This window comes from Mchenga conophoros, linkage group LG3 (assembly GCF_057382185.1).
Source record: "Mchenga conophoros isolate Kocher_MC1m ecotype Shallow Benthic linkage group LG3, M_conophoros_male_GT1.1, whole genome shotgun sequence".
In the NCBI taxonomy this organism is placed as follows: domain Eukaryota; kingdom Metazoa; phylum Chordata; class Actinopteri; order Cichliformes; family Cichlidae; genus Mchenga; species Mchenga conophoros.
Genome location: NC_140528.1, coordinates 19,018,186 through 19,043,511, shown reverse-complemented (window position 1 = coordinate 19,043,511; position 25,326 = coordinate 19,018,186). Strand labels below are relative to the sequence as shown.

Genomic DNA, 25,326 nt, shown 5'->3' with positions numbered 1-25,326 from the left:
CGGAACAAGAACCCAACATGCCTCCACAGAAGAGGCCCCGTGGTACTGGGAAGCCCAGCCAGAGCCACACGGCAAAAGACGGCACTGTAGAGGAGGACATTGCAATGCCCAGTGCAGTAGCAAATCGTTCGTGCTTCACTGCGCAAGCTGGACCCACAGAGTCTGCTAAGGTTTGTCACTGCCATAGTAGATATGATATTTATATAAACCCATTTAGAGTGAGGTTCATGTAAATTTACCATTCTCTATTTGTTTATCTTCCGACAGCGCAAGATTACAAGTGTGCTCCAAAGCTTCCTTTGCCTGTTAGACGTGGGAATGCTGCAGACCATCAGGGAGTGTACGGTCCATCAAGCCCACAGAATAGAGCCGGACTGGAATTTGTCAGTTCATGAACTGATGGCATTCATTTCAATCCTGTTTGTAAGAGCAATCATGTGTCCTGTTGGTGCCATTGTGGATTGCTGGTCAGAAAGATTTCTGGTGCCAGTAATCAAAGAGACAATGCCCCGAGATAGATTCATTTCAATTATGCAACACCTTCGATTTGATGACAGGGACACGCGGGCAGAACGGGTGAAAACAGATAAATTTGCGGCGATCTCCGACATCAGGACACGCTTCAACAAGAACTGTGCTAAGAGTTTCACTCCAGGAGAACACATGACCATAGATGAACAGCTGTTCCCTACCAAGGTTCGTTGTCCATTCACACAGTGTATCGCAGCCAAGCCAGACAAATTTGGGATCAAGAACGTGGTCATGAAACTGATGGAGCCGTTTTTGGATGATGGGAGAAACGTCACAACAGACAATTTCTTTACTTCACTGTCACTGTCGCACAGACTGCTGCAGCGCAAAACGCCGTTATGGGGCACGGTGAATAAAGTCTGGCGTGAACTTACTCAACTTGTGCGGATGTATTCCATAAGAGCAGCAACATGCAGGTGGTCAGTAGCGGTTTTCTACAATATGCTGGACCTGTTAGCGGTGAATGCCTACATTTTGTACAAGGCATGTACAGGGTGGACAGGCAAAAGAAGATTGTTTCTGAGTCTTCTAGCTCAGGAACTTCGTTGCCGATTCATGTAGCACAAGGAAATATTAGCACAGACGCAGGCTGCTGAAGCTGCTGCAGCTGCTGTGCCAGGGACTGTAAAGACAACGCAGTACCAGTGGAATTTACGCAAATTTGCGCAGGGCTAGTAAATCTAGTAGTAGGGACTCGCACCAGGGAAAAAAAAGGCTCAGTAATTCTAGTGTTAAGGTGTGAAACAGCTGTGTACTGCCTTTTGTTCCTGGAGAAGGTATTTAACTGAGAGCCATGCTAGGCTCAGGGAGACTCTGCTGACCCTGCCCCGTGGTCATGTAGGCTCTCCATCAAGCTTGGTTGTCTGTTCTTTGTGTGTTTTGATTAAAGAATGTTAGCTACCGCTCGTCTGCAGGCTTTATTTAAATGGAAAACTTCCACAACAGGCGGGTCTAGCAAAGTGTTGCCAGGGGGCCAGGTAGGGCATTAACAGGGAAAGGGGGGCACAAAGAAATACTTTTCTAGTGTATGAATGTGTGTGTGAATGGGTGGATGATTGTGTATAGTGTAAAGCGCTTTGGGGTCCTTAGGACCAAGTAAAGCGCTTTACAAATACAGACCATTTTACCATTTTTCTTTCTTATTCTCATTTAAAATGTCTCACTGTTATTAAATAATTATCTGAATCTTACAACCAAAGTTTTTATCTGATGTAAAATGTATAGAAATCATACATATACCAACAAGACTGTACATCACTGTCACAACAGTGTTTGTTTTCATTCAAAGGCTTTATGGCTTTAATACCTGGGGGGCCGGTCTCTAGTCAAAATGCCCGATTTTCTGTCCCAGGCCAGTCCTGGCCAACAGGGAAACAAACGCCGACACTGTGCTGCAAGTCTTGGACGACAGTACACCTAAAGCTGGGCAGACACTGCAATTTTCAAACTGCACGATTGGCTCGCAGTTGGTAGGTCACGATGCAGGTCTCACACTATACCGCCCGATGCTCTGATGCGATCTGAGTGCGCACACTGTGCCTCCATATAATGAAGGTTATAAAAGAAAATCTGTTGCTCTCTCTCTCTCTGTCTTTCTCTCACACAGACACACCACCACCATCAACTTTGCTAAATTGCTAATGAAAAACATTGATCAGGCAGCTGTGATTGAGCAGCAGTGTAAATCCAACTATTTTCACGGTTGTTGTGGTCGTGATAATTTTGTGATGCCACATCGAAAAGGCTCGGATGAGCTTTCCAAAGTTCTACAAGTTGTGCCTCCATCGCTTGTGTCCAGATCACACGCTGCACTACCGTGCTGCACCGTCTTTTTCACCGACGTTTACGTGTTTACGTGTGAGCAGTGTGAGCGGCTGTGGCGACACGCTCACGAGCGAGCAATGTTTGTTCCCCTCAGAGAAAGAAAAAAAAGGCTGCAAAAGTACAGGGAGGAATGGGAAAAGGAAAACACCTGGCTGGAAAAGTGCACGATAACACCTATAAAGCACACTGCACTGTGTGCCGGTGCACTTTTTCCATAGGCAGCTTCTAGTGGTGGGCACATGAAGAACATGAGGGACGTGAAAGCTCGGGGAACCCTAAACCAATTTTTTGTCCACCAGGCCACGGCAGAAGCAGATATGGTATGTAAACACTGTCTCTTTTTTTAAACCCTCTGGTTAAGGTTAATATGGGCATGTGCAGTGAATATCAGCGCTATGTGGCCAGAAGTGTGATAATATAATTTATTTTGTGTAATAAACAACTGCAAGGATAGATGATTACAACAAATAGATGACTAATACATAAAAGTAATACATGAATAATGATGATGAGTTATGATGCGTACTCAAGCGGGTTTACAAACGGGAGCAAAAGCTGAAATAATGCCTCTACTGAAGCCAATTGTACTAAATGCACTAAATGTGCACTGTTACAAGAATATTTTTCTTTCTATTGTTTTCTATTAATTTATATAATTTTAAGTTAAGCAGGACAGAGTTCTTTTAAAGAAAGATTTACTTATATTCTCAAAAGTTAAGCATGACAGGCTTCTGCTTAAGAAAGAGACCTATTTTACTGTGTTAATGTTGTCATTTTGAGCTAAAAATAAATGGCTAAATGATTTTCATGTGTTCATGTCACAAAGAATATGCATCTGCTTAAATCAAATTCAAGTCAAATGGTTAAAAAATAATTTCACACACACAAAAAAAGAGCTAAAAAATTCACCACACTGGGAAGGGTGAAGACAACTGGGTCGCCCGGCCCTGGCCACGAGGTGTCCCTTATTTATTTCTCATGGAGTTGGCAACCCTATGTTTACATGATCGAAATATCTTGAACACAAACACAAACAAACAAAGAGGAAGACCGCACCGGAAGGAAACAACTACAAGTCCCAGCATCCTCTGTGTTTAGGGAGCAGCAGTGAAAGTGAAAGTATTGAGCCTCCGTTCAGAGCAGCAGGAGGAGGAAGGTGGAGCTGAGGCAGGTGAGTGTTTACATGAATGTGTTTCTTCTTATGACATAAAATAATTCCACGCTGTTCGTGTCTGTGGGTGAAATGTGAGGCCGGTCGGCTCCTCTGAGCGCTGGTTTCCTGTAAGTAGAGAGGAAGTGAGTTTAGCTGAGCCTCCGTTTAGTGTGAGAGAGCAGGAGGAGAGTGAGAGCTGTGCTGAGGCAGGGTGAGTGTTAACACCGCTCTGACATTACTGTGTCTCTGTGGCGGGAACAACAGGCTCCGTCAGTGGAGGCAAAAATAATCAGACTTTGGTTTTTCAAAGGAAACAACTTTATGTCGGAAGTTCCCGCACGCTCATTGGATAACGATGTGTCAATCTCGAGCTATTAGCCAATGAGCGTGCGGATTCACAGAAAGACCCGCCTTTATCACGGGACTTTAAAAACTACAATGGCGACAGAAACTCCGTGAGTGGAGTTCAGGGTGACGTTATGAAACTGTGACGTTTGAGCCACTTCCTGTTCTCAGTCCCAGCGTCCTGATCACCGAGGTTTCTGTTGCTCTGATATCTGATATTGATTATATTGGTAAACAGGCTGTAGCATAAACATCAGGTCTGTTCTGAAAACTGGCTTTATTTTTTCAAAGTAAGGGAATATCTGTGGTCTGATACCGCGGGCTCATGGGCTAAGGACTTGGATTGACAAGTCAAGCGCAGATGATTGTGTTGTTTCATATAAAGGCTTGTGTGTGTGTGCCTTCCTGTGTGTGTCCTTGTGTCAGTGGAACTGAATCAGTGTGTTAGAGAAAGTGCTCCTCTGCTGTGCCGTCATCGTGTGGATGCTTCTTTTAAAGTTGGAACTCATGTTTTTATGATCTGCTTCATTTCATTGAACCTTTATTTCTAACCATGAAGTCCCTTTGAGGTTACAGCCTCCTGGTTAGGTTTAGGCTGTTATTGTGCTTCAGGCTGAAATATGAGGAGTAAGGAGTGGGGCTGGTTAGCCCTCATGACCCTCACCATAACACATACGTCACAGGACAGTGTTTACCACAGAAACTCCATGAAATGATCAATGAGAACTTTAGAAACCCGTCAGTGTGATGCTTCCAGTACAACAGCACCTCTGAGTGTGTGTGTTTACCTCTCAGACTAACTCCACCCTGACATCAAGAAGATGGAGGAAGAGGATGGAGCAGGATCTGCAGCATCCAGCTGTGTGTCTGTGAGGAGTGACCGGTCCAAAGGAAACCCTCCAAAGTTCAGCAATGAACCTGCAGCAACAATGTAAGAGAGCTGCTGACTCATTTATTCAGTGTAAATAATGATTTTGATGCAATGGGAGAATAAAAATGACAAAAACAGTTTTAAAAATAAGGATTAAAATATTACAAACTATGTTTTTGAGTTTCCTGATGTAGCACAAAAATATATGAACATAATATTTTACGGTTCTTTTAGGCAGCACCAAAAAACAAAAAGACTATTTTTAAGCTGTCTGAGGTAGTGAGTCAACATGTCACACTGGGTCAAAGGTCAGGGAGTAAAAGTGTGTTTTAAAGGAGGTTTAAAAGCAGCGAGTGAAGGAGCCTGTCGAGGTAAATCGTTCCATAACTGATCAAATTCAGTTGGTGGAACTCTGTGTGAAATCAAGCATCTGGTTCACAGAGAGGATAACCCTCACATGGGCTGTACAACGTTATATAGGGAGACAAAAACAGAGATTATCGTAGCCATCGCTCTCTCGCATGGACGTGGCAGTCTTGCTGTCTGCTGCGAATCCTCCCCGTACCTCCGTGACCTCGTCTGGTATCTGCTCCCTCCTCTGTAAGAGACAGTAAAGGAAAACACGTCTCTGCCTAGTCTTGAAAATCTAATCTTATCATCCATTGTTCTTCTAGGGCCTCTTCTTCTTGTGGCCTCAGCTAACTGCTAATATTTAAATGGCTAACATTAACATGTGTGCCAGCCAGGTTAACATTTATGATGAACTATGATTAATTAACTGATGTTGAAACTGGAGCTTTACTGACCTCTGAAATTCCTCCTAAAGTGTTATTCAGTGTTGTGACAGTCAGCTGCTTCAGCTGCTGCTGGGATGGGCTGTGGCAAAGAGAACAGAGAAAATCCAAATCAGAGTTTTTCTCTGAATTAAAAGCAAGGAAACAACAATATATTCTACATGGTGAAACTGATGGTTTCTGGTGTTTGGGTCTGTTTTTCTGTATTCATGCAGATAAAGTGTAAACTCAGATGAATTATACCATCAAATGTTAAAGGAAAATATCAGGATGAGTGTCTGTGAGCTGAGAAGGACGTGAAGCGAGCAGTTTATCCCAGAGCTGAAGCTGCTCTGTGTGCAGAGATGAGCTCAGATTCCTGCTGTGATTGATCAACAGTCACAGAAATGTAGACTTGTAGTTATTACTGCAGTATGGTCACAGCAGATACTGATAAACATGTATTATGAGGATGGATGATCAAGTTTCTCACTCTCTCCTTTAAATCTCAGTTTTTTCTTCTTCACAGTTTATCTGTTCATTTATTAATGAATAACACTGAAAGAGTTTCTGTTATATTTCCCCTTGAACATCAGCTTATTAGGGCGGCATTAGGAAATAGCCCCCCTCCAAAGAATGAATAAATGAATGATGATAATAATAAAATGATTCAAAAGCAGAGCTCAGAGTGGTAGAATGGTCAAACATGGATCCACGGGTGGTTCAACTGCATTTGGTGACGTGACTAAAGCAAATCTTTCAAATAATCCCACCATCAACGGGATGTTGTCTCCTTTACTACGGTTACTTTACTTGGTCACCGTGTGAATTTCTTTGAAATGAACCAAATTCTTTTATTTGTCGGTTGTTGCATATTTAACCTCTACAGTCAGGAAAGGAGGAGATGAGGCCTCAACAATGTTGGGTTGTAGCTGTGGTTCAGGTTAGAGTGAGTGTCCATGGAATAAATGTAAGTCAGTGAACTGGAAACATGACTGTGTTCAAACTTTGTTTCCTTTTTATAATGAGTCTAATCAAAGGTGGACAGAAGTATCTCCACTGTGACTTTTCTGTGTCACCATCAGAGCTTCTGCACAGTGTGGAGAAAGATCCAGAAGCAGAGCTGGACTGCAGACAGCCAGTCAGAGCAGCTGTGTACAAAGTAAGACTGAACATCTGTCTGCTGATGGACTCATTTCTGAAAACTGGACTTCTTGTGTTGTTCAGACATTGAAGAGTTTTCTTTCTCTTTAGTCTCATTGTTTTTCTTTCTTTCAGCAGATGTTGGTCTGCAGGAGGTTTTAGATGAACATAAGATCAGTCTGAGGAGGAGATGTGAACGTGTGACTGAAGGAAGTGATGAAACAGGAAGTAGAACCCTCCTCAACAGGATCTACACTGAGCTCTACATCACAGAGGGACAGAGTGAAGAGGTTCATACCCAACATGAGGTGAGGCAGCTGGAGACAGCTTCCAAGATGGATGCCCTCCATGACGCTCCAATCAGGTGCCAGGACATCTTTAAAGCCTTACCTGACCAACAGAGACCCATCAGAGTGGTTCTGACCAACGGCGTGGCTGGTGTTGGAAAAACCTTCTCAGTGCAGAAGTTCACTCTGGACTGGGCAGAGGGCTTGGAGAACCAACATGTCAGTGTGGTGGTTCTGCTTTCATTCAGGGAGCTGAACCTGATCAGAGATGAGCAGTACAGTCTTCTGGAGCTGCTCCATGTTTTCCATCCAACATTACAGAAGGTCACAGCAGAGAAGCTGGCTGTCTCTCAGCTTTTGTTCATCTTTGACGGCCTGGATGAAAGCAGACTTTCATTGGATTTCACCAACAGGAAGCTGCTGTCTGATGTCACACAGAAGTCATCAGTCAGCCAGCTGCTGACAAACCTCATCCAGGGGAATCTGCTTCCCTCGGCTCTCGTCTGGATAACTTCCCGACCCGCAGCAGCCAATCAGATCCCTCCTACATGTGTTGACAGGCTAACAGAAGTACGAGGCTTCACTGACGCCCAGAAGGAGGAGTACTTCAGGAGGAGATTCAGTGATGAAGAGCTGTCCAGCAGAATCATCTCCCACATGAAGACATCCAGGAGCCTCCACATCATGTGTAGTATCCCAGTCTTCTGCTGGATCACTGCTACAGTTCTGGAGCACATGTTGACTACAGAGCAGAGAGGAGAGCTGCCCAAGACCCTGACTGACATGTACTCACACTTCCTGCTGGTTCAGACAAAGAGGAAGAAGAACAAGTACCATGAGGGACATGAGACGAGTCCACAGGAGCTGACGGAGGCTGACAGGGAAGTTCTTCTGAAGCTGGGGAGGCTGGCGTTTGAACATCTGGAGAAAGGAAACATCATGTTCTACCAAGAAGACCTGGAGCAGTGTGGTCTGGATGTGACAGAGGCCTCGGTGTACTCAGGAGTTTGTACAGAGATCTTCAAAAGAGAGTGTGTGATCTTCCAGAAACCAGTCTACTGCTTTGTTCATCTGAGCATTCAGGAGTTTCTGGCTGCAGTCTACATGTTCCACTGTCACACCAACAGGAAGACAAAGGTGCTGAAGAACTTCCTTAAACCAAAATCTTTAATCAAGATGATTTCCAGTCTTTTTGATGACGATGATCTCCAATCACTTGATGTATTTCTGAGGAGAGCCATGGAGAAATCCCTCCAGAGTAAAAATGGCCACCTGGACCTGTTTGTTCGCTTCCTTCATGGCCTCTGTCTGGAGTCCAACCAGAGACTCTTAGTAGGTCTGCTGGGTCAGACAGAGATCAGTCCAGGAACCATCCAGAGAGTCATCAACAACCTGAAGGAGATGAACAGTGATGAAATCTCTCCTGACAGAAGCATCAACATCTTCCACTGTCTGATGGAGATGAACGACCTCTCATTATTTCAGGAGATCCAAAAGTTCCTGAAGTCAGAGAACAGATCAAAGAAGGAACTCTCTGAGATCCAGTGCTCAGCTCTGTCCTTCATGCTGCAGATGTCAGAGGAGGTTCTGGATGAGTTGGACCTGCAGAAGTACAACACATCAGAGCGGGGACGACAGAGACTGATTCCAGCTGTGAGGAACTGCAGAAAGGCTCGGTGAGTCCAGATGTGATCATTAACATCATTGATCAGTGTAGGTTAGTAGTTTAATGTTGAAAATAAAATCAGATTGTAACCACAAAGTGTTTGTGTCCGTACGCTGCAACCTTCCACACCATTCCTTTATTGTACAGACTCAGCAGCAGCTCCATGGATCCCAAATCCAAGAGTGGAGAACAGATTTGAAGTGTGTCACATCCATGCAGTCACAGCTGTTTCCACCATGTTTCCACTGATATTAATCCTGTTCAATGACACGTTTCATATCAGTGAATATGTTCTTTAGGACGTCCACTGACATGTTTAAGTGTCCTGCTGGAAATCACTCAAATCATCCATGAAATCCATGAAAAATCCTTTTAGTGTTTCTAACTTCACCCTCTGTCCTCTCTCTCTCTCTCCATCCTCCTCACTGCTTCTTTCACTGATAATCACACAAACATCGTATTCAGCTACAAAATAACACAATAATATCATCTGATGATCATTATTATAAGAGCAGGATCCATATTTGATATCAGAGTAACACACTGCTTGGTTATGTGCAGTCATCATCAGTGACTGTGGGTCAAACAGAAGCTCTCTGATTGGTTGCTGACCTTGGTCACCTGTCCACTCTCACCTGTTTGTGTTTGCTCTCTCTTTGCTGTCTCCATCCTCTCTCTCCTTTCTCTCCCTCTCTGTCTTTGTACGTCACTCAGGTCCAATGGAAACAGTGACATTTACAAACGTTCTTGAATAATTTATAAGACTTTGGAACAACAGTAAAACAGCCAAAAAAGTGTAAGACTGAAGCAGGTCCAACCTTATAACCAATACGGGCTCCACCCCAAACAATAACCAAATTCCCTAATATACTAAAATCACTCAGCAGTCCAACTGCTTTCCACGGTCCAACCGTATTAAATCCTTTAGCGGTCCAACCGCATTCAATCATTTTTAGCAGTCCAACTGCATTAAATCCTCAGTACTGTCATGAGATTCTCATCAAAATCAAAGCAGACATTCCCCAGTAATTTCAGTGAGTAGACTTTAATTTGTAATGTCCAATTTGGCACACTTTGGAAATAATTCAACAGGTAGTGCCTTACCTTTGGATAAGCGGCTTAGAACAACAATGAGAAAAAGAGAGCTGATTATTAGCTCATCAAAACACAAAACAAAATCACAATGAATTATCGGTTAATTTCATTTAAAATAATTCATTAAGTATTTATGTACAATTCAAATTAGTTAATTACATATTTTGTTGGTTTGTTTTCTATTTTAATTATTTTACTGACACATTTAATGAATTATTTAATGATGTATTTATTTAATTCACGTTGCTACTCCTGGCCCTGCATCGCTGTTCATAAATACATTTTATTTGTCAGCTTCACCCATCAAAGTCAGGGGGCGGGGTTAATGCTGATCAAGTCAACACCATTGCTTTGGTCTGGTGGGCGTTCTTTTAGTGGGCTTTTCTCAATACTAAGTAGGCCTACACACCAGGGTTTGGACATGTGTGGACCCAAACTATACTTTTACCCTTTTTTGTGTGTCACCAAATACACTTTAATATTTTCTAGACAAGAATGTAGTGGCGTAATCTTTAACCTCTTTTGGCTCCAAACAGAAGTGACAGACTTGAGCAGGGTTCATTTAAAGGCTGACAGAAGTGGAGTGGTGATGGGGAGATGTTTGACAGGACAGTGTTTCAGCCTCCACAGGTTCATGTTGTGCTCCATCAGTCAGTGAAGATGAAGTCAGTGCTGACCAGGCTGTAGAGTGTGTGAGGGATGTGAATGAGGATGATGAAGATCTGATGATAGCAGATAAAAACAGGCTGCAGAGACTTTGAGCCATACAGGGCACACAGTGTGTGTACAGAACAGCTGAAATCATTATGGAGGCCTCACTGGGATATGGAAGCATCACAGTACAGCTTCAGTGAAGCATTAAAGTCTCTGATGTGAGATGAGAAATGAAGCAGCCAGAGCTTTTTCATGAGTGGAAACCCACTGTGACTGTGAGCTGCTGCTACAGCCTCCAGATTAGCCAGCAGCTCATCCTGCTCAACATGGACCTGTGGTCAGAGTGTGTGCTGGATAATCCGGCCCAGGATGAGGCCAAACTGACATGGGATGAAATGTCTGTCACATAATTGAGCTTAGTGTAGTTTCATTTCTGCACAATTTAAAAACAACCAAAACTTTGTTCTGTCTTTTCTATGTTATACTGTAGACTTTCTTTGATACTGTGTCCAAAAGGAGCAGCTTTTACTTTGAAGGGGAGCCGTCTCTGTTTCCTCTTCAGGTTGGATGATGGAAGCAAATTAGTAGCTGTGTCCCAAAACGTCGGCTGCATCCTCCAGAGGCTGCATTTGAAGGCCGATTACGTCACAGCCAGGCGATGAAGGCTGTCCGTATTTGTCGACTCCTTCAAATGTGCCCGACAAATGCGTCCTTCATTTCCCCGAATTTGAAGGATTCGTCGGGTGTGTCCTTCGTGGCCCACCATATCCCAGAATTCATAGCGCGGCCCAGCCAAATTTCAGCTGCCAACAATGGCGGCAGCTACTAAGTTTTCAAATTACTCTTATTAATCTTTCTGGGTCACAAAATAAACTTTTAACATATTTTCAGGCGAGAAAGTAGCTGTGTAAACTTCAAATATCTGCTTGGTTTATCAAGACATCGCATATTTGCAAAAGTGTGCCGACGTTTTCGGAGACGTCTGTTACCCACCCGCTCGCTAGCAAGCCGGGGGGTTCAATGGTCACTCCAGCCGGCGAGAGCAGCGGACGCCCGGCTTCATCGTTTTCAGACCCCGCTCTTTCGCTACTCAGGTGAAACATGATATATAAGTCACTCGGATAACTTAAAAATGTAATTGTTTGCCTTTTTTCTGTGTTTTATTTGTTCCGGAGTAAATCGGTTTGGCTGAGATCAAAGTTCCTCCGGGATTTTCACACAGCTGAATAAACGTTAAACAGGAAACTGATTAAACAGAAGTGTGAGACGGTCGAGAATTTACGCCAGTGTCCTGTTATATTTTAGATAGCAAGGAGCAGACGGCCGAGTTTATTAAACTCCACCGACACAGCGGTGACGCAAATCTGAAGGCTAGACCGTCCCATTTCACAGCCTCGCACTTCCAGCCTTTTCGGTCTTTGAAGGACCCGGCCCACGTAGACCGCGAATACCGGGTCCTCCGAAGGATGCAGCCGACGTTTTGGGACACAGCTAGTGTGTGATGTTCTTTCAGTGTTGCACTTTGTAGACGCTCCCTGAGCACTGGTCTCACAGCCAGCTGCACATAGAGACCAGTGTTGTTAGTCCAGGTCAGAAGATGACTTGTTGGAATGAAAATGAGCTTGTAGTTTGTCTGCTTTAATAATGTGACTGGAAAAAGGTGTTGGACTTCAAATATGTCCATTTCTTTCACACTTCACCTTTAAAAGTGAAGCCTTGTGGTTCCTGGAAGGAAAAACACGACTTTTTCAAGTCTTTGTCCTGTTTTTATGATAAATGTACGACTTTAATGTGAAATATTCAGAGTTTTTTCTCTTGTTGTGTTTGTTTGAAGCTGCTTCCTGTTGGCTTCAGCTGTTTGGAGTTTCCATTTTCTAAACTTCTACATTCTGAACCTTCTTCAGCTCTGAACAGATGATGAAACACTGAATGATTTCAAGCTCACACTTTGTCTAATAAACTTACATCTTTCATTCTTTATACAGATTGAGGAGCTGTGGTTTGTCAGAGATCAGCTGTGATTATCTGGCAGCAGCACTGAAGTCCAACCCCTCCCATCTGAGACAGCTGGACCTGAGCTACAACTACAACCTGCAGGATTCAGGAGTGAAGCATCTGTGTGGTTTCCTGGAGAGTCCAGGATGTGGACTTGAAACTCTGGGGTCAGTCAGCATGTTTTAGTTGTGCTGAGATGAATATGATGTGAAAGTTGTGCTGACACTAAACTGCAGACATCAGGCTGATATTATACTGATCCACACTGAGGATCTTCATGGTAAAGTCTGTTTTCTTCTTCTCTGGTTTAGTCCATTGACTGCAGCAGAACAATGTTCACATTTCAAACAGTGAGACTCAACGTATGGCCCGCGGCCCACACGCGGCCTGCCCACCTTTCCTGATTCAGAGAGAGGGGACCCTGATTAACTGTGTAGTGTTCTTCCTCACAGTTCTAAGTATCAGACACAACAATGAATAATCCACAGCTGACTGTCTTTAGCAGGTCAAAGGTCACGGCACACAGCAGACAGTGGGAAATATTATAACTCTGATCATTTATCAGCACATATCCATATGTATAAAAACAAAGCTGACACTGTGAGACTTGATCAGAGGTGTGATCATCACAGCAGAGGCCTTTGTGTCAAAGTCACTGAGGATCAAACAGAAACACATGAAGCAGATTTTCCTGTTCTGGCTTTTTATAGCAGATAACCTTCAAAATATTCTGCAGTCCATCAAAAACTGAAGCAAACCATGAATCAACATGTGAACATGAGCTGATGCTGCTGAAGTGAAGCAAAGTTACAGAGGTTTGATTACAGACACAGCTGAGAGTTTGTAATCTGTCATCATTTTAAAAGGTTTACATTTCTTCAGTATATCCACATTTGCAGCTGGTACCTCAACCTCCACTTGTCCAACACAACTGCTGTCCACTGCCTCCATGACATTGTGATTTTGCTGTTGGTCTTCTGTCAGATCTTCATCAATCACTTCTGCACGGGGCACACCTTCAGACTCTGCAGCTGCATAACGAAAGCCTGTAAGATAAAATTAGACATAAGGTAAATGTACACCAATATTCCAATGACAGGTGTGTGATTCATCTGGAAGTTATGTGCGGATTAGTGTACAGTGATAGCAATTTAGTATGTTTTTAGAGGGGGGGGGGGTTGTTTACCTCCGATGGGTGCTCTTTTTCGCTTCCGTTGCGTACGCCTTGAGTGCCGGTCCGAGTCTGATACAGGTATGTCGTCATGCCCCATGTGCAGTGTTGGTGCCCAGTCTGGATTTGTTACATCCATTTCATATGCTGGTTTGCCTGCAATAATGCCAAATCATAAGCTACTCAGTCGACATGATGTGGTTCTGCAGCATCACACATTAGCATGTTTTATCTCATTATCTATGACCTCAGCACGTTGAAAATAACACTAAAAGCCTTTCAAGAGTGATATGAATTAATTTAGAACTCACCGGAAAGAAAATGCTGTGAGCAAACCAACAAAAAGCTGGGGATTGCAGAGAACTCGATATCCGCTCGTCTCACCGCTGCAATCCAAGCCTGACGTCTTTGTTTAGTAATATCGGATACATGGGATCCCTCACGTTGCCTCCAGGATGGAAAACGATGAAAAGAGAGCCCGTTATCCAGCTTCTTGCCTTCACGATCGTGTGATCTAACGTTGCAACCGACAACACAACACGTACGATCCATAGCTGAAATGGTATCCTTTGGCTGGCCTACTGTCATGGCGGAAGGGGGCATGGCCCATCTCCCGTGACATCACGCTCCAAAGCCCTATAGGTGGGAAAATGTACCATGTCGACCAATCAAAAATGATATGGAAACATGACATTTGGTTGTTTAGCAAAAGGGGGAAGTTTTAGGAGTGACCGGCAAGAGAGAGCGAGTGAGCGAAAGAGAGAGAGAGTTTTGATACGTGAGAGATTTGTGACGTTTACCGTGTTTGGTCTCAAGTTAGTTTGTTGTCTTGTGTATTTAGTGTGTAGCTGTTGTTTTGTTTTGTGTGTCAGTTCTACTAGTGATCGTCACAGTTGCTGCCTTAAAGCCAACAAAGGCAGATTGCAGTGTAAACGCTGAGTGACACACCTGCTGTCAGACCTGCAGGTTTATCCCTGTGCTGTTCTCATATGTGTTAGAGTGACACAAACTATTGTTTGACACCTGATTGTTCTGTAAATAGTTTGAAATGATTATATGAAAAACGTCTGAGCCTTGGCTGCATTTTTTGGTAAATAGTACCATATAACTTTGTTGTTTGCAAAACGTGTGCGTATTTTTAAAAATGTACAATCTCTATTTGCATTTCAAGTTATGAAGATGATTCGTTAAACATGTGTGTGGTTTTTACAGTCAAAATATCACTTTCTACTTGTATTTTAAATTTTGTCTGAATTTAGATAAATTGTGCTGATACAGTTGGTCAAAATGAGAAAATAACAGATTGGCAAGATAAACTGTTTTTAAAGGTAAAATATAGAGGCCACATTAAAAGTAGTCAAGAAGGGTTAAAGGCTAAAAGCAAAGTTGTCACCAAGTACTGTTTATATTTGTGTGTATTGCTGCAGCTTTTTTGAGTATTAATTTGGTGCCTTTGTGTGAAATAATGGTATTGTGAGTGATCCATATAGTCACAAAGAATAGCCACTTGTTTCTGTGCTACCAAAGTTCCCCGGCTTTCATTCAAAATGTGTTTATCGTCAGCACCTGCACATTAAACTACTTAAACATTATAAATGTCTTCAAGCTCACACTGAGGCCTGTGGGGTACTATCAGCCACTGAGACAGTACACACATTTATATGTGTTTGTATATGAATATTTCATACTTTAAGACTGCCTGTTTATTTAAGGGAGATGAACAAAATACATTGGAATTGTACAAAATAATATCATGGATGATAAATTAAATAGATTTTAAGTAGATGCTTGTGCATTCTTAAAGTCTTATATGTTGAACTGAACTATGTGATCTGTTCAAAGCCTTAATCTTAATTTGAAGTGAAATGTGCATTTTGAGTTTATACACTATGTATATAAGGCGACCGTTTCCTTTTGCAGTATTTTTGTGTGGTGTACTTTTCTATGTCTTAACAAAAGGGGAACAAAGGTGTTTAAGTTCACCTAGGATGATGTGTTTTAATTTTCACATGGTCTTGCTTGAATTTGACCCTGACAAAGGCGTATGAACTCTGTCAGCTGTTTGGAGTTTCCATTTTCTAAACTTCTACATTCTGAACCTTCTTCAGCTCTGAACAGATGATGAAACACTGAATGATTTCAAGCTCACACTTTGTCTAATAAACTTACATCTTTCATTCTTTATACAGATTGTGGGGCTGTGGTTTGTCAGAGATCAGCTGTGATTATCTGGCAGCAGCACTGAAGTCCAACCCCTCCCATCTGAGAGAGCTGGACCTGAGCTCCAACAACAAGCTGCAGGATTCAGGAGTGAAGCATCTGTGTGGTTTCCTGGAGAGTCCAGGATGTGGACTTGAAACTCTGGGGTCAGTCAGCATGTTTTAGTTGTGCTGAGATGAATATGATGTGAAAGTTGTGCTGACACTAAACTGCAGACATCAGGCTGATATTATACTGATCCACACTGAGGATCTTCATGGTAAAGTCTGTTTTCTTCTTCTCTGGTTTAGTCCATTGACTGCAGCAGAACAATGTTCACATTTCAAACAGTGAGACTCAACGTATGGCCCGCGGCCCACACGCGGCCTGCCCACCTTCCCTGATTCAGAGAGAGGGGACCCTGATTAACTGTGTAGTGTTCTTCCTCACAGTTCTAAGTATCAGACACAACAATGAATAATCCACAGCTGACTGTCTTTAGCAGGTCAAAGGTCACGGCACACAGCAGGCAGTGGGAAATATTATAACTCTGATCATTTATCAGCACATATCCATATGTATAAAAACAAAGCTGACACTGTGAGACTTGATCAGAGGTGTGATCATCACAGCAGAGGCCTTTGTGTCAAAGTCACTGAGGATCAAACAGAAACACATGAAGCAGATTTTCCTGTTCTGGCTTTTTATAGCAGATAACCTTCAAAATATTCTGCAGTCCATCAAAAACTGAAGCAAACCATGAATCAACATGTGAACATGAGCTGATGCTGCTGAAGTGAAGCAAAGTTACAGAGGTTTGATTACAGACACAGCTGAGAGTTTGTAATCTGTCATCATTTTAAAAGGTTTACATTTCTTCAGTATATCCACATTTGCAGCTGGTACCTCAACCTCCACTTGTCCAACACAACTGCTGTCCACTGCCTCCATGACATTGTGATTTTGCTGTTGGTCTTCTGTCAGATCTTCATCAATCACTTCTGCACGGGGCACACCTTCAGACTCTGCAGCTGCATAACGAAAGCCTGTAAGATAAAATTAGACATAAGGTAAATGTACACCAATATTCCAATGACAGGTGTGTGATTCATCTGGAAGTTATGTGCGGATTAGTGTACAGTGATAGCAATTTAGCATGTTTTTAGAGGGGGGGGGTTGTTTACCTCCGATGGGTGCTCTTTTTCGCTTCCGTTGCGTACGCCTTGAGTGCCGGTCCGAGTCTGATACAGGTATGTCGTCATGCCCCATGTGCAGTGTTGGTTCCCAGTCTGGATTTGTTACATCCATTTCATATGCTGGTTTGCCTGCAATAATGCCAAATCATAAGCTACTCAGTCGACATGATGTGGTTCTGCAGCATCACACATTAGCATGTTTTATCTCATTATCTATGACCTCAGCACGTTGAAAATAACACTAAAAGCCTTTCAAGAGTGATATGAATTAATTTAGAACTCACCGGAAAGAAAATGCCGTGAGCAAACCAACAAAAAGCTGGGGATTGCAGAGAACTCGATATCCGCTCGTCTCACCGCTGCAATCCAAGCCTGACGTCTTTGTTTAGTAATATCGGATACATGGGATCCCTCACGTTGCCTCCAGGATGGAAAACGATGAAAAGAGAGCCCGTTATCCAGCTTCTTGCCTTCACGATCGTGTGATCTAACGTTGCAACCGACAACACAACACGTACGATCCATAGCTGAAATGGTATCCTTTGGCTGGCCTACTGTCATGGCGGAAGGGGGCATGGCCCATCTCCCGTGACATCACGCTCCAAAGCCCTATAGGTGGGAAAATGTACCATGTCGACCAATCAAAAATGATATGGAAACATGACATTTGGTTGTTTAGCAAAAGGGGGAAGTTTTAGGAGTGACCGGCAAGAGAGAGCGAGTGAGCGAAAGAGAGAGAGAGTTTTGATACGTGAGAGATTTGTGACGTTTACCGTGTTTGGTCTCAAGTTAGTTTGTTGTCTTGTGTATTTAGTGTGTAGCTGTTGTTTTGTTTTGTGTGTCAGTTCTACTAGTGATCGTCACAGTTGCTGCCTTAAAGCCAACAAAGGCAGATTGCAGTGTAAACGCTGAGTGACACACCTGCTGTCAGACCTGCAGGTTTATCCCTGTGCTGTTCTCATATGTGTTAGAGTGACACAAACTATTGTTTGACACCTGATTGTTCTGTAAATAGTTTGAAATGATTATATGAAAAACGTCTGAGCCTTGGCTGCATTTTTTGGTAAATAGTACCATATAACTTTGTTGTTTGCAAAACGTGTGCGTATTTTTAAAAATGTACAATCTCTATTTGCATTTCAAGTTATGAAGATGATTCGTTAAACATGTGTGTGGTTTTTACAGTCAAAATATCACTTTCTACTTGTATTTTAAATTTTGTCTGAATTTAGATAAATTGTGCTGATACAGTTGGTCAAAATGAGAAAATAACAGATTGGCAAGATAAACTGTTTTTAAAGGTAAAATATAGAGGCCACATCAAAAGTAGTCAAGAAGGGTTAAAGGCTAAAAGCAAAGTTGTCACCAAGTACTGTTTATATTTGTGTGTATTGCTGCAGCTTTTTTGAGTATTAATTTGGTGCCTTTGTGTGAAATAATGGTATTGTGAGTGATCCATATAGTCACAAAGAATAGCCACTTGTTTCTGTGCTACCAAAGTTCCCCGGCTTTCATTCAAAATGTGTTTATCGTCAGCACCTGCACATTAAACTACTTAAACATTATAAATGTCTTCAAGCTCACACTGAGGCCTGTGGGGTACTATCAGCCACTGAGACAGTACACACATTTATATGTGTTTGTATATGAATATTTCATACTTTAAGACTGCCTGTTTATTTAAGGGAGATGAACAAAATACATTGGAATTGTACAAAATAATATCATGGATGATAAATTAAATAGATTTTAAGTAGATGCTTGTGCATTCTTAAAGTCTTATATGTTGAACTGAACTATGTGATCTGTTCAAAGCCTTAATCTTAATTTGAAGTGAAATGTGCATTTTGAGTTTATACACTATGTATATAAGGCGACCGTTTCCTTTTGCAGTATTTTTGTGTGGTGTACTTTTCTATGTCTTAACAAAAGGGGAACAAAGGTGTTTAAGTTCACCTAGGATGATGTGTTTTAATTTTCACATGGTCTTGCTTGAATTTGACCCTGACAAAGGCGTATGAACTCTGTCAGCTGTTTGGAGTTTCCATTTTCTAAACTTCTACATTCTGAACCTTCTTCAGCTCTGAACAGATGATGAAACACTGAATGATTTCAAGCTCACACTTTGTCTAATAAACTTACATCTTTCATTCTTTATACAGATTGAGTTACTGTGGTTTGTCAGAGATCAGCTGTGATTATCTGGCAGCAGCACTGAAGTCCAACCCCTCCCATCTGAGACAGCTGGACCTGAGTGACAACTACAAGCTGCAGGATTCAGGAGTGAAGCATCTGTGTGGTTTCCTGGAGAGTCCAGGATGTGGACTTGAAACTCTGAGGTCAGTCAGCATGTTTTAGTTGTGCTGAGATGAATATGATGTGAAAGTTGTGCTGACACTAAACTGCAGACATCAGGCTGATATTATACTGATCCACACTGAGGATCTTCATGGTAAAGTCTGTTTTCTTCTTCTCTGGTTTAGTCCATTGACTGCAGCAGAACAATGTTCACATTTCAAACCTTCAAAGAAGAAGAAAAATCCTCCACTGGATAATTCACTGTGAAACTCTCCAACTCTTCATTCCACCTTAAAGTCTGTCTGACACTGAAATCCAAAGCAAAATGTGCGTTTGCTTTACAGACAGCAGTCCAACACAAACATACACACATCATCCAAAACACAGTCCAACATCCAAATCTCCTCCACTGCCAGCATGAATGATGGGAAAGAGAAGGAGGAACACTCTGACATTCAGGGTTAGAATGAGTTTCATGAAGCAGACTGTGAAGATCAAAGCTGCATTAGAAAGCTTACATGAATGAATGAGTGGACAGAAGTGGACAGAGATCATCTGAAGCACTTCAAAGGCTTTAAATCAGCACATTTCTCTTTATTCTTTATCAACTCTGTTAGTTTCTCTCAGTTTTCTGTGGAATGAAGCTAACAGCAGGCTAATAAGATGCTGACCAATAGGTTTCTATTAAAGGTTGTAATTTGTATATGAAAAAGTGCTTTGGCTCAGCAGGGATCAGCTTACAGGTAGAATACAGCTGCTGGATGGGATTAGCATGTCATAGCTATCTACCAAACTGCTAACTGGGGGATTTCAGGCCATCTATGGATCATTTTTGCTAACTGTTTATTCAGCTTAGGCTCACAGGGCTGCAGCCTGTGCCCTAGCTGTCATAGGGCAAGAGGCGTGGTCCACCTGCACAGGTGAGCAGTCCATCACAGGGCCAACAGAGAGAGACAGAGAAGCACTCTCTCACATCCACACCTACAGCCAATTTAGAAGCACCAATGAACCTAAGCAGCATTTCATTGGACTGTGGGAGAACATCCAACCTCCACAGAAAGGCCAACAAGCTTCAACCTACAACCTTCTTGCTTTAAGGCACTAGTGCGAACCACTTTTCCCCATTTCAGCCCAAATCCTGCATCTTCCTGTTTCTGACTCCAGGCCAGCTCCACTAACACTTTCTCATCAGACACTGCCACCTAGTGGAGGAAGTCTTAGTTCCATTTGAAGCTTCAGATGACAGTTAGTTCCTTTACAAAGAGGTGGAGGTGGTGGGGCCACAGCACCATCATCACTGAGTGCCATAGGACACTTAACCTTTGTTTCCATATGCTGGGAACTTCCTGTTGTTCCAAGGAGGACTGGAAAATGTGTGAAAATCTCCCAGTCAGTTCCTCACAGCACACTTCAATCATTTCCCTCCCACAGCATCAGGACCAGGGCTTTTTCTCTCTTTGGTCCCACTAAGAGATTTCCACACAAACACCTCATCAGTGGGACTCTCAGAGCTACCAGCCCTTTGCTACAATCACAAAGCTCTTCATTGAAATCAATGATATCAAAGCTGGAATCCAATGAGTCCAAGTCTTCTGCTGATTCAGCATCACATTCATCTTTGCTCCTTGTTCTGCATCCCCACCATGGACTTCATTCCTTTCCAAGCCAGCCTTGAGTGTCCTTTATTCAGCTCATCCTCTGCTTTACTTTTACACCTGATTTTAGCTGCTTTATCTCTCTTTCAACAAGTTTCTGTGCCTCAATCTTTTTCTTCTCTCCCTCATAACAAGACAGCTTCTTCTGCCTGAGAACATGTTGGAGTGATTTACTAATCCAGGGCTGCTTATTGGGGAAAATACTTCCTGTTTCCAAAGTAATCCCCATTTTTCCCAGAAAGAAATGTAAGTAGAAATCGATGATCTCAGTGAGAACATGAGCCTTTAAAAAGTCCCAGTGGGTGCAGTCAAAGCAGTCCCTCAGTCCCAGTATAGAGTCTTTGGTCCAGACTGGAACAACTGTGTGCCCAGTTTGAGCTCTCTTCAGTCCTGTGACCTGACAGACCCAGAGGGGCCATCACATCACATTTAGAAGCTCCCCTAATGGAGCCACAACACATGTCCAACACTTAGTCTGTCTTGTTGGACCAACTGGAAGAAATGATTCAAGGACTTAGTCACAGAACAGAGATTCAAATCTCCAAAATCCAACTGGCTGCATCAGGACATATAGTCTGAAACTCTGCAGTTTCCTGTTTGAAGCTGCTTCCTGTTGGCTTCAGCTGTTTGGAGTTTCCATTTTCTAAACTTCTACATTCTGAACCTTCTTCAGCTCTGAACAGATGATGAAACACTGAATGATTTCAAGCTCACACTTTGTCTAATAAACTTACATCTTTCATTCTTTATACAGATTGGAGAGCTGTGGTTTGTCAAAGATCAGCTGTGATTATCTGGCAGCAGCACTGAAGTCCAACCCCTCCCATCTGAGAGAGCTGGAGCTGAGCTGGAACAACCTGAAGGATCCAGATGTGAAGCAGCTGTCTGATCTTCAGCAGAGTCCAGACTACAGACTGGAGACTCTGGAGTAAGTAGAGTGATGGAGTGAGTGGGTGGTGCTGTCAGCAGTATTGTACTAAACACAGTCAGTATGAAACAAAGATCCAGTGTTTCCTGTAAAGCTGCAGCTTCTCAGTGAAGCTGTGAGAGGAGAATGGTGACAGGCTTCAGGATTGGACACAAACACTTCCTGTTTCTGACCTTTATGGTCACCATGGTAACGGCTGACACGCTCTGATCAAACACTGTCAACAGCCAATCAGCTCTCTGAACAAAGCAGCACGCAGACCAATGACTGCATTCATTTCCAAGTTTAAAGCAGTGAAGAACACAGTCTGTAGGTGAGGAAGAATTTAGTGAGAGCAGATGTTTGGATGGAATTCCTCCAGTTAACAGCTGGAACCGTCCATCTGGATTGTTGGGCTTGTTGTTGGGGTTCCTACAGAGCTCAGAGTGGACACACCAAGGTTCTTCTAATGAATGAAAGTCCAAACTCAAACTAGGAGGGAAAAACATTTTCATCAACTTCAATAAAAATCCAAAGATTATAAAAAGTGAAGCAACAATGAGTCCTAGTACAGTCCCAGCACTGAAGTCCCTGCTGCTCTTTATACTGGATGTGCTGCATCACTGACTGACAGCTGATGAAGAGTCTCTGGAAACACTCGTTTATCTCCTCTGCTCTTCCTTCTTCTCTCTGCAGGTGGAGGCTATGATGGTAAACAGGACGGTGTGTGTGCTGAGAGAGGAGGAGCTGTGTCCTGATGATCCAGAGAGGTTGAAGCAGCAGCAGCTTGTGTGTAGAGACGCTCTGACTGGGCCATGTTACTGGGAGGTGGAGAGGAGAGCTTCATCCAGCAGTGACTGACAGAGGAATGAGAAGAAGTGCAGATGACTGTCAGTGCTGCAGAGTGAACTGCTCTGAGAACAGCTCCACTGTCAGACACAATGTAGAGTCCAGCATCATCCCTGTGTGTCCCTCTGGATCTGACAGAGGATCATCAGTGTATCTGGACTGCTCTGCTGCTGCTCTGTCCTTCTACAGTCTCTGCACAGTCTCTGTCTGACTCTGGCTTCAGACCCTCCTGGATCAAACTCACCTGGAAAGACTTTCAAACATCACTCAATAGATTTGAATACAGAATATATTTGATATATACTGTAGATGTACTGTAGAGTTGCAGTTTGTCACTTGTAAATACAGTCTGTGAGCAGCTGTGAGCTGAAAGATCTTTCTAGAAACACGAAATGTTTTCACTCTTCTGTTGCTTTTTCATATATTTCCACAACATTAATATTGATCCCACCTGTCTCACCTGTTTCATGCTTTTATACATAATAACAGGACACGTGTGATCTGAGCGCTGCTGTGGTTGCTGTGCTGCACGTCTTCATTTAGATAACAGAGACATCTAGTGGTTCAGAGGGAGAACTGCAGGAGGTGGAGCTGTGTTTTAGCGTGGAAAACTTTTTATCTTTTAGGCGCAGATACAAATATGACAAGTATTAGTGTACGATACAAAAGGTCACATCAGTCAGCAGAGGGAACAGTGATCACACAGCAATGTAAGAATAGAAACATAACAGTGAATCTGGACATGTATACAGAGGGAAGCAAACAAACAGGATGTAACACTACATTAAAGCCACAAATGGGAAGAAAACAAACACAAAGGAAAATATATTTGATCTCAGGAATCCAAATCAGATGCTTTAGAGCAGGGGTCGGCAACCCTGGGCACGCGTGTCACAGCTGCCACGTGAAGGGTTAACTGATGGCACGACCATAGCTGGACTGGCCATCGGGCATACTGATGGTGATTTTTCATTTTTATGGGCCGATGATGTTTTTTTATTTTTTTGTAACGGTATAAACGATGGAAGGTGGCGGATTGTCCGGATGCTGGTCGATATGTAAAAATAAGTCAGTTGTTTGGTGGTGGCTATGGCGGAGCTTCCACAGAGGCAGCAGGTGGATGAGGGAAAGGGGAGGCGGGAGGAGCAGAGACCCGAGGCGGCCGCCGGTCCGAGTGTCAGGTGAACTGAACTTCAGGTAAGAAGTTATGACCTGCAGTCTGTCTGGGTCAGATATAAACCAAGTTTAGGTGGAGTTTATTTTCCTTGTGCTGACTTTTTACAGTCAGTTACAATAACTCTTACTGCGTACTAGCTAGCATGACGGAGTTTCTATACAGCTGGGTGGTGCTATGATGTTACTGATAGTGAACTTTACAGTGGCTTGCAAAAGTATTCGGCCCCCTTGAACTTTCCCACATTTTGTCACATTACAGCACAAACATGAATCAGTTTTATTGGAATTCCACGTGAAAGACCAACACAAAGTGGAACGGAAATCATACATGATTCCAAACATTTTTTACAAATAAATAACTGCAAAGTGGGGTGTGCGTAATTATTCTGTCATGGAAAAACACACTGCCATCAACTGTTTTGTTTTTGTCAAAATCACTGTAATATAATCACTGTACCTTTATATACATGTGACTTGTATTAATGCTGCTGCCCTCTTGTGGCTAAAGTGTAATTATGTTCTTGTTATTAGGGAAAACATTTGAGAGTAACATGAAAAATGAGTCAGCACTTTGGCTTCAGCTTAAGAAATCCTCATTTTTATGTCATCAGTTATAGTTGCATGTATTCATTATCATAATTTAACCTTTAATATTGATGTTTTAAATAGATTTTGAGTAAATTAGCAATTTTATGGTATTTTATGGTTGTATTAAATTAATACATCACTAATGAATTAATTATTTCAGTAATTAATTTAAAAATGTACATAATCAATTAAAGAAATATATTAATAATAGATTATCCATTAATTTCATTTAAAATGTTTCATTATTTGTTTATATACAATTCAAATTAGTTAATTACATATTTAATCAATTATTGGTTTGTTTTCTATTTTGATTATTTTACTGACACATTTAATGAATTATTTAATGATGTATTTATTTAATTCACGTTGCTACTCCTGGCCTTGCATCGCTGTTCATAAATACATTTTATTTGTCAGCTTCACCCATCAAAGTCAGGGGGCGGGGTTAATGCTGATCAAGTCAACACCATTGCTTTGGTCTGGTGGGCGTTCTTTTAGTGGGCTTTTCTGTCACGGCCTGCGTGGCAGACTATGATGAGGGGAAGGACGACCCAAATGCTGGACTCTTTGATGAGGTCAGTTTATTTACAGTGATGCAAAATAATCCAAACAACAATAAATCCCCAGTGCGTTCCCGACTCTGACATGTCCTCTTGCCAGTGTTAGTGTTCTTTGTCTCCACTCCTCAGTGTCTGAGCACCCCGTGCTCGCTGCCCTCTCGTCTCCACACTCCTCCTGGGGAATAACAAAGAGGCAGCCGTCAGCAACGCCGCAATGCGGCAGACTAACCTTAACTAACTCGCCAAGAGACTAACGTGAAGTTACGCAATGATCCAGCATCAGAGACAGCTCCACCACACTCCTAAGTAGCTCCTCTGACGAGGCTTGATCAGCTGCAGGTGTGAGTAATTCTCCTCCGCAGGTGTGGCCAGGCTCCTGGCTGACAC

At 42.6% G+C, this 25,326-nt stretch overlaps 2 protein-coding genes across 2 annotated transcripts in view; both read left to right on the top strand.

Annotated features, from left to right (window-relative positions):
* LOC146577557 (protein NLRC3-like) overlaps positions 1–25,326 on the top strand; it is a 122,788-nt gene that overhangs the window by 55,621 nt on the left and 41,841 nt on the right. The window contains exons 2-4 of the mRNA XM_085268286.1: positions 4,649–4,784; positions 6,583–6,659; positions 6,776–8,603. Coding sequence (XP_085124412.1) covers positions 4,675–4,784; positions 6,583–6,659; positions 6,776–8,603 — 2,015 coding nt within the window. The 5' untranslated portion in view covers positions 4,649–4,674. The remainder of the gene's footprint in view (positions 1–4,648; positions 4,785–6,582; positions 6,660–6,775; positions 8,604–25,326) is intronic.
* On the top strand, positions 9,582–24,158 carry LOC146577560 (ribonuclease inhibitor-like). Its single transcript, XM_085269734.1, has 5 exons — positions 9,582–9,604; positions 15,698–15,874; positions 19,066–19,242; positions 21,611–21,784; positions 22,460–24,158. Exons 1-5 carry the CDS (start codon positions 9,582–9,584, stop codon positions 22,470–22,472), a joined length of 564 nt encoding a protein of 187 aa, XP_085125860.1. The 3' UTR covers positions 22,473–24,158.

Coding starts and splice junctions, on each gene's coding strand:
- LOC146577560 (XM_085269734.1), top strand. CDS start 9,582: ATGAGATTCTCATCAAAATCAAA. Junction 9,605..15,697: donor AGATTCTCATCAAAATCAAA/GCAGACATTCCC, acceptor TTCTTTATACAG/ATTGTGGGGCTGTGGTTTGT. Junction 15,875..19,065: donor TGTGGACTTGAAACTCTGGG/GTCAGTCAGCAT, acceptor TTCTTTATACAG/ATTGAGTTACTGTGGTTTGT.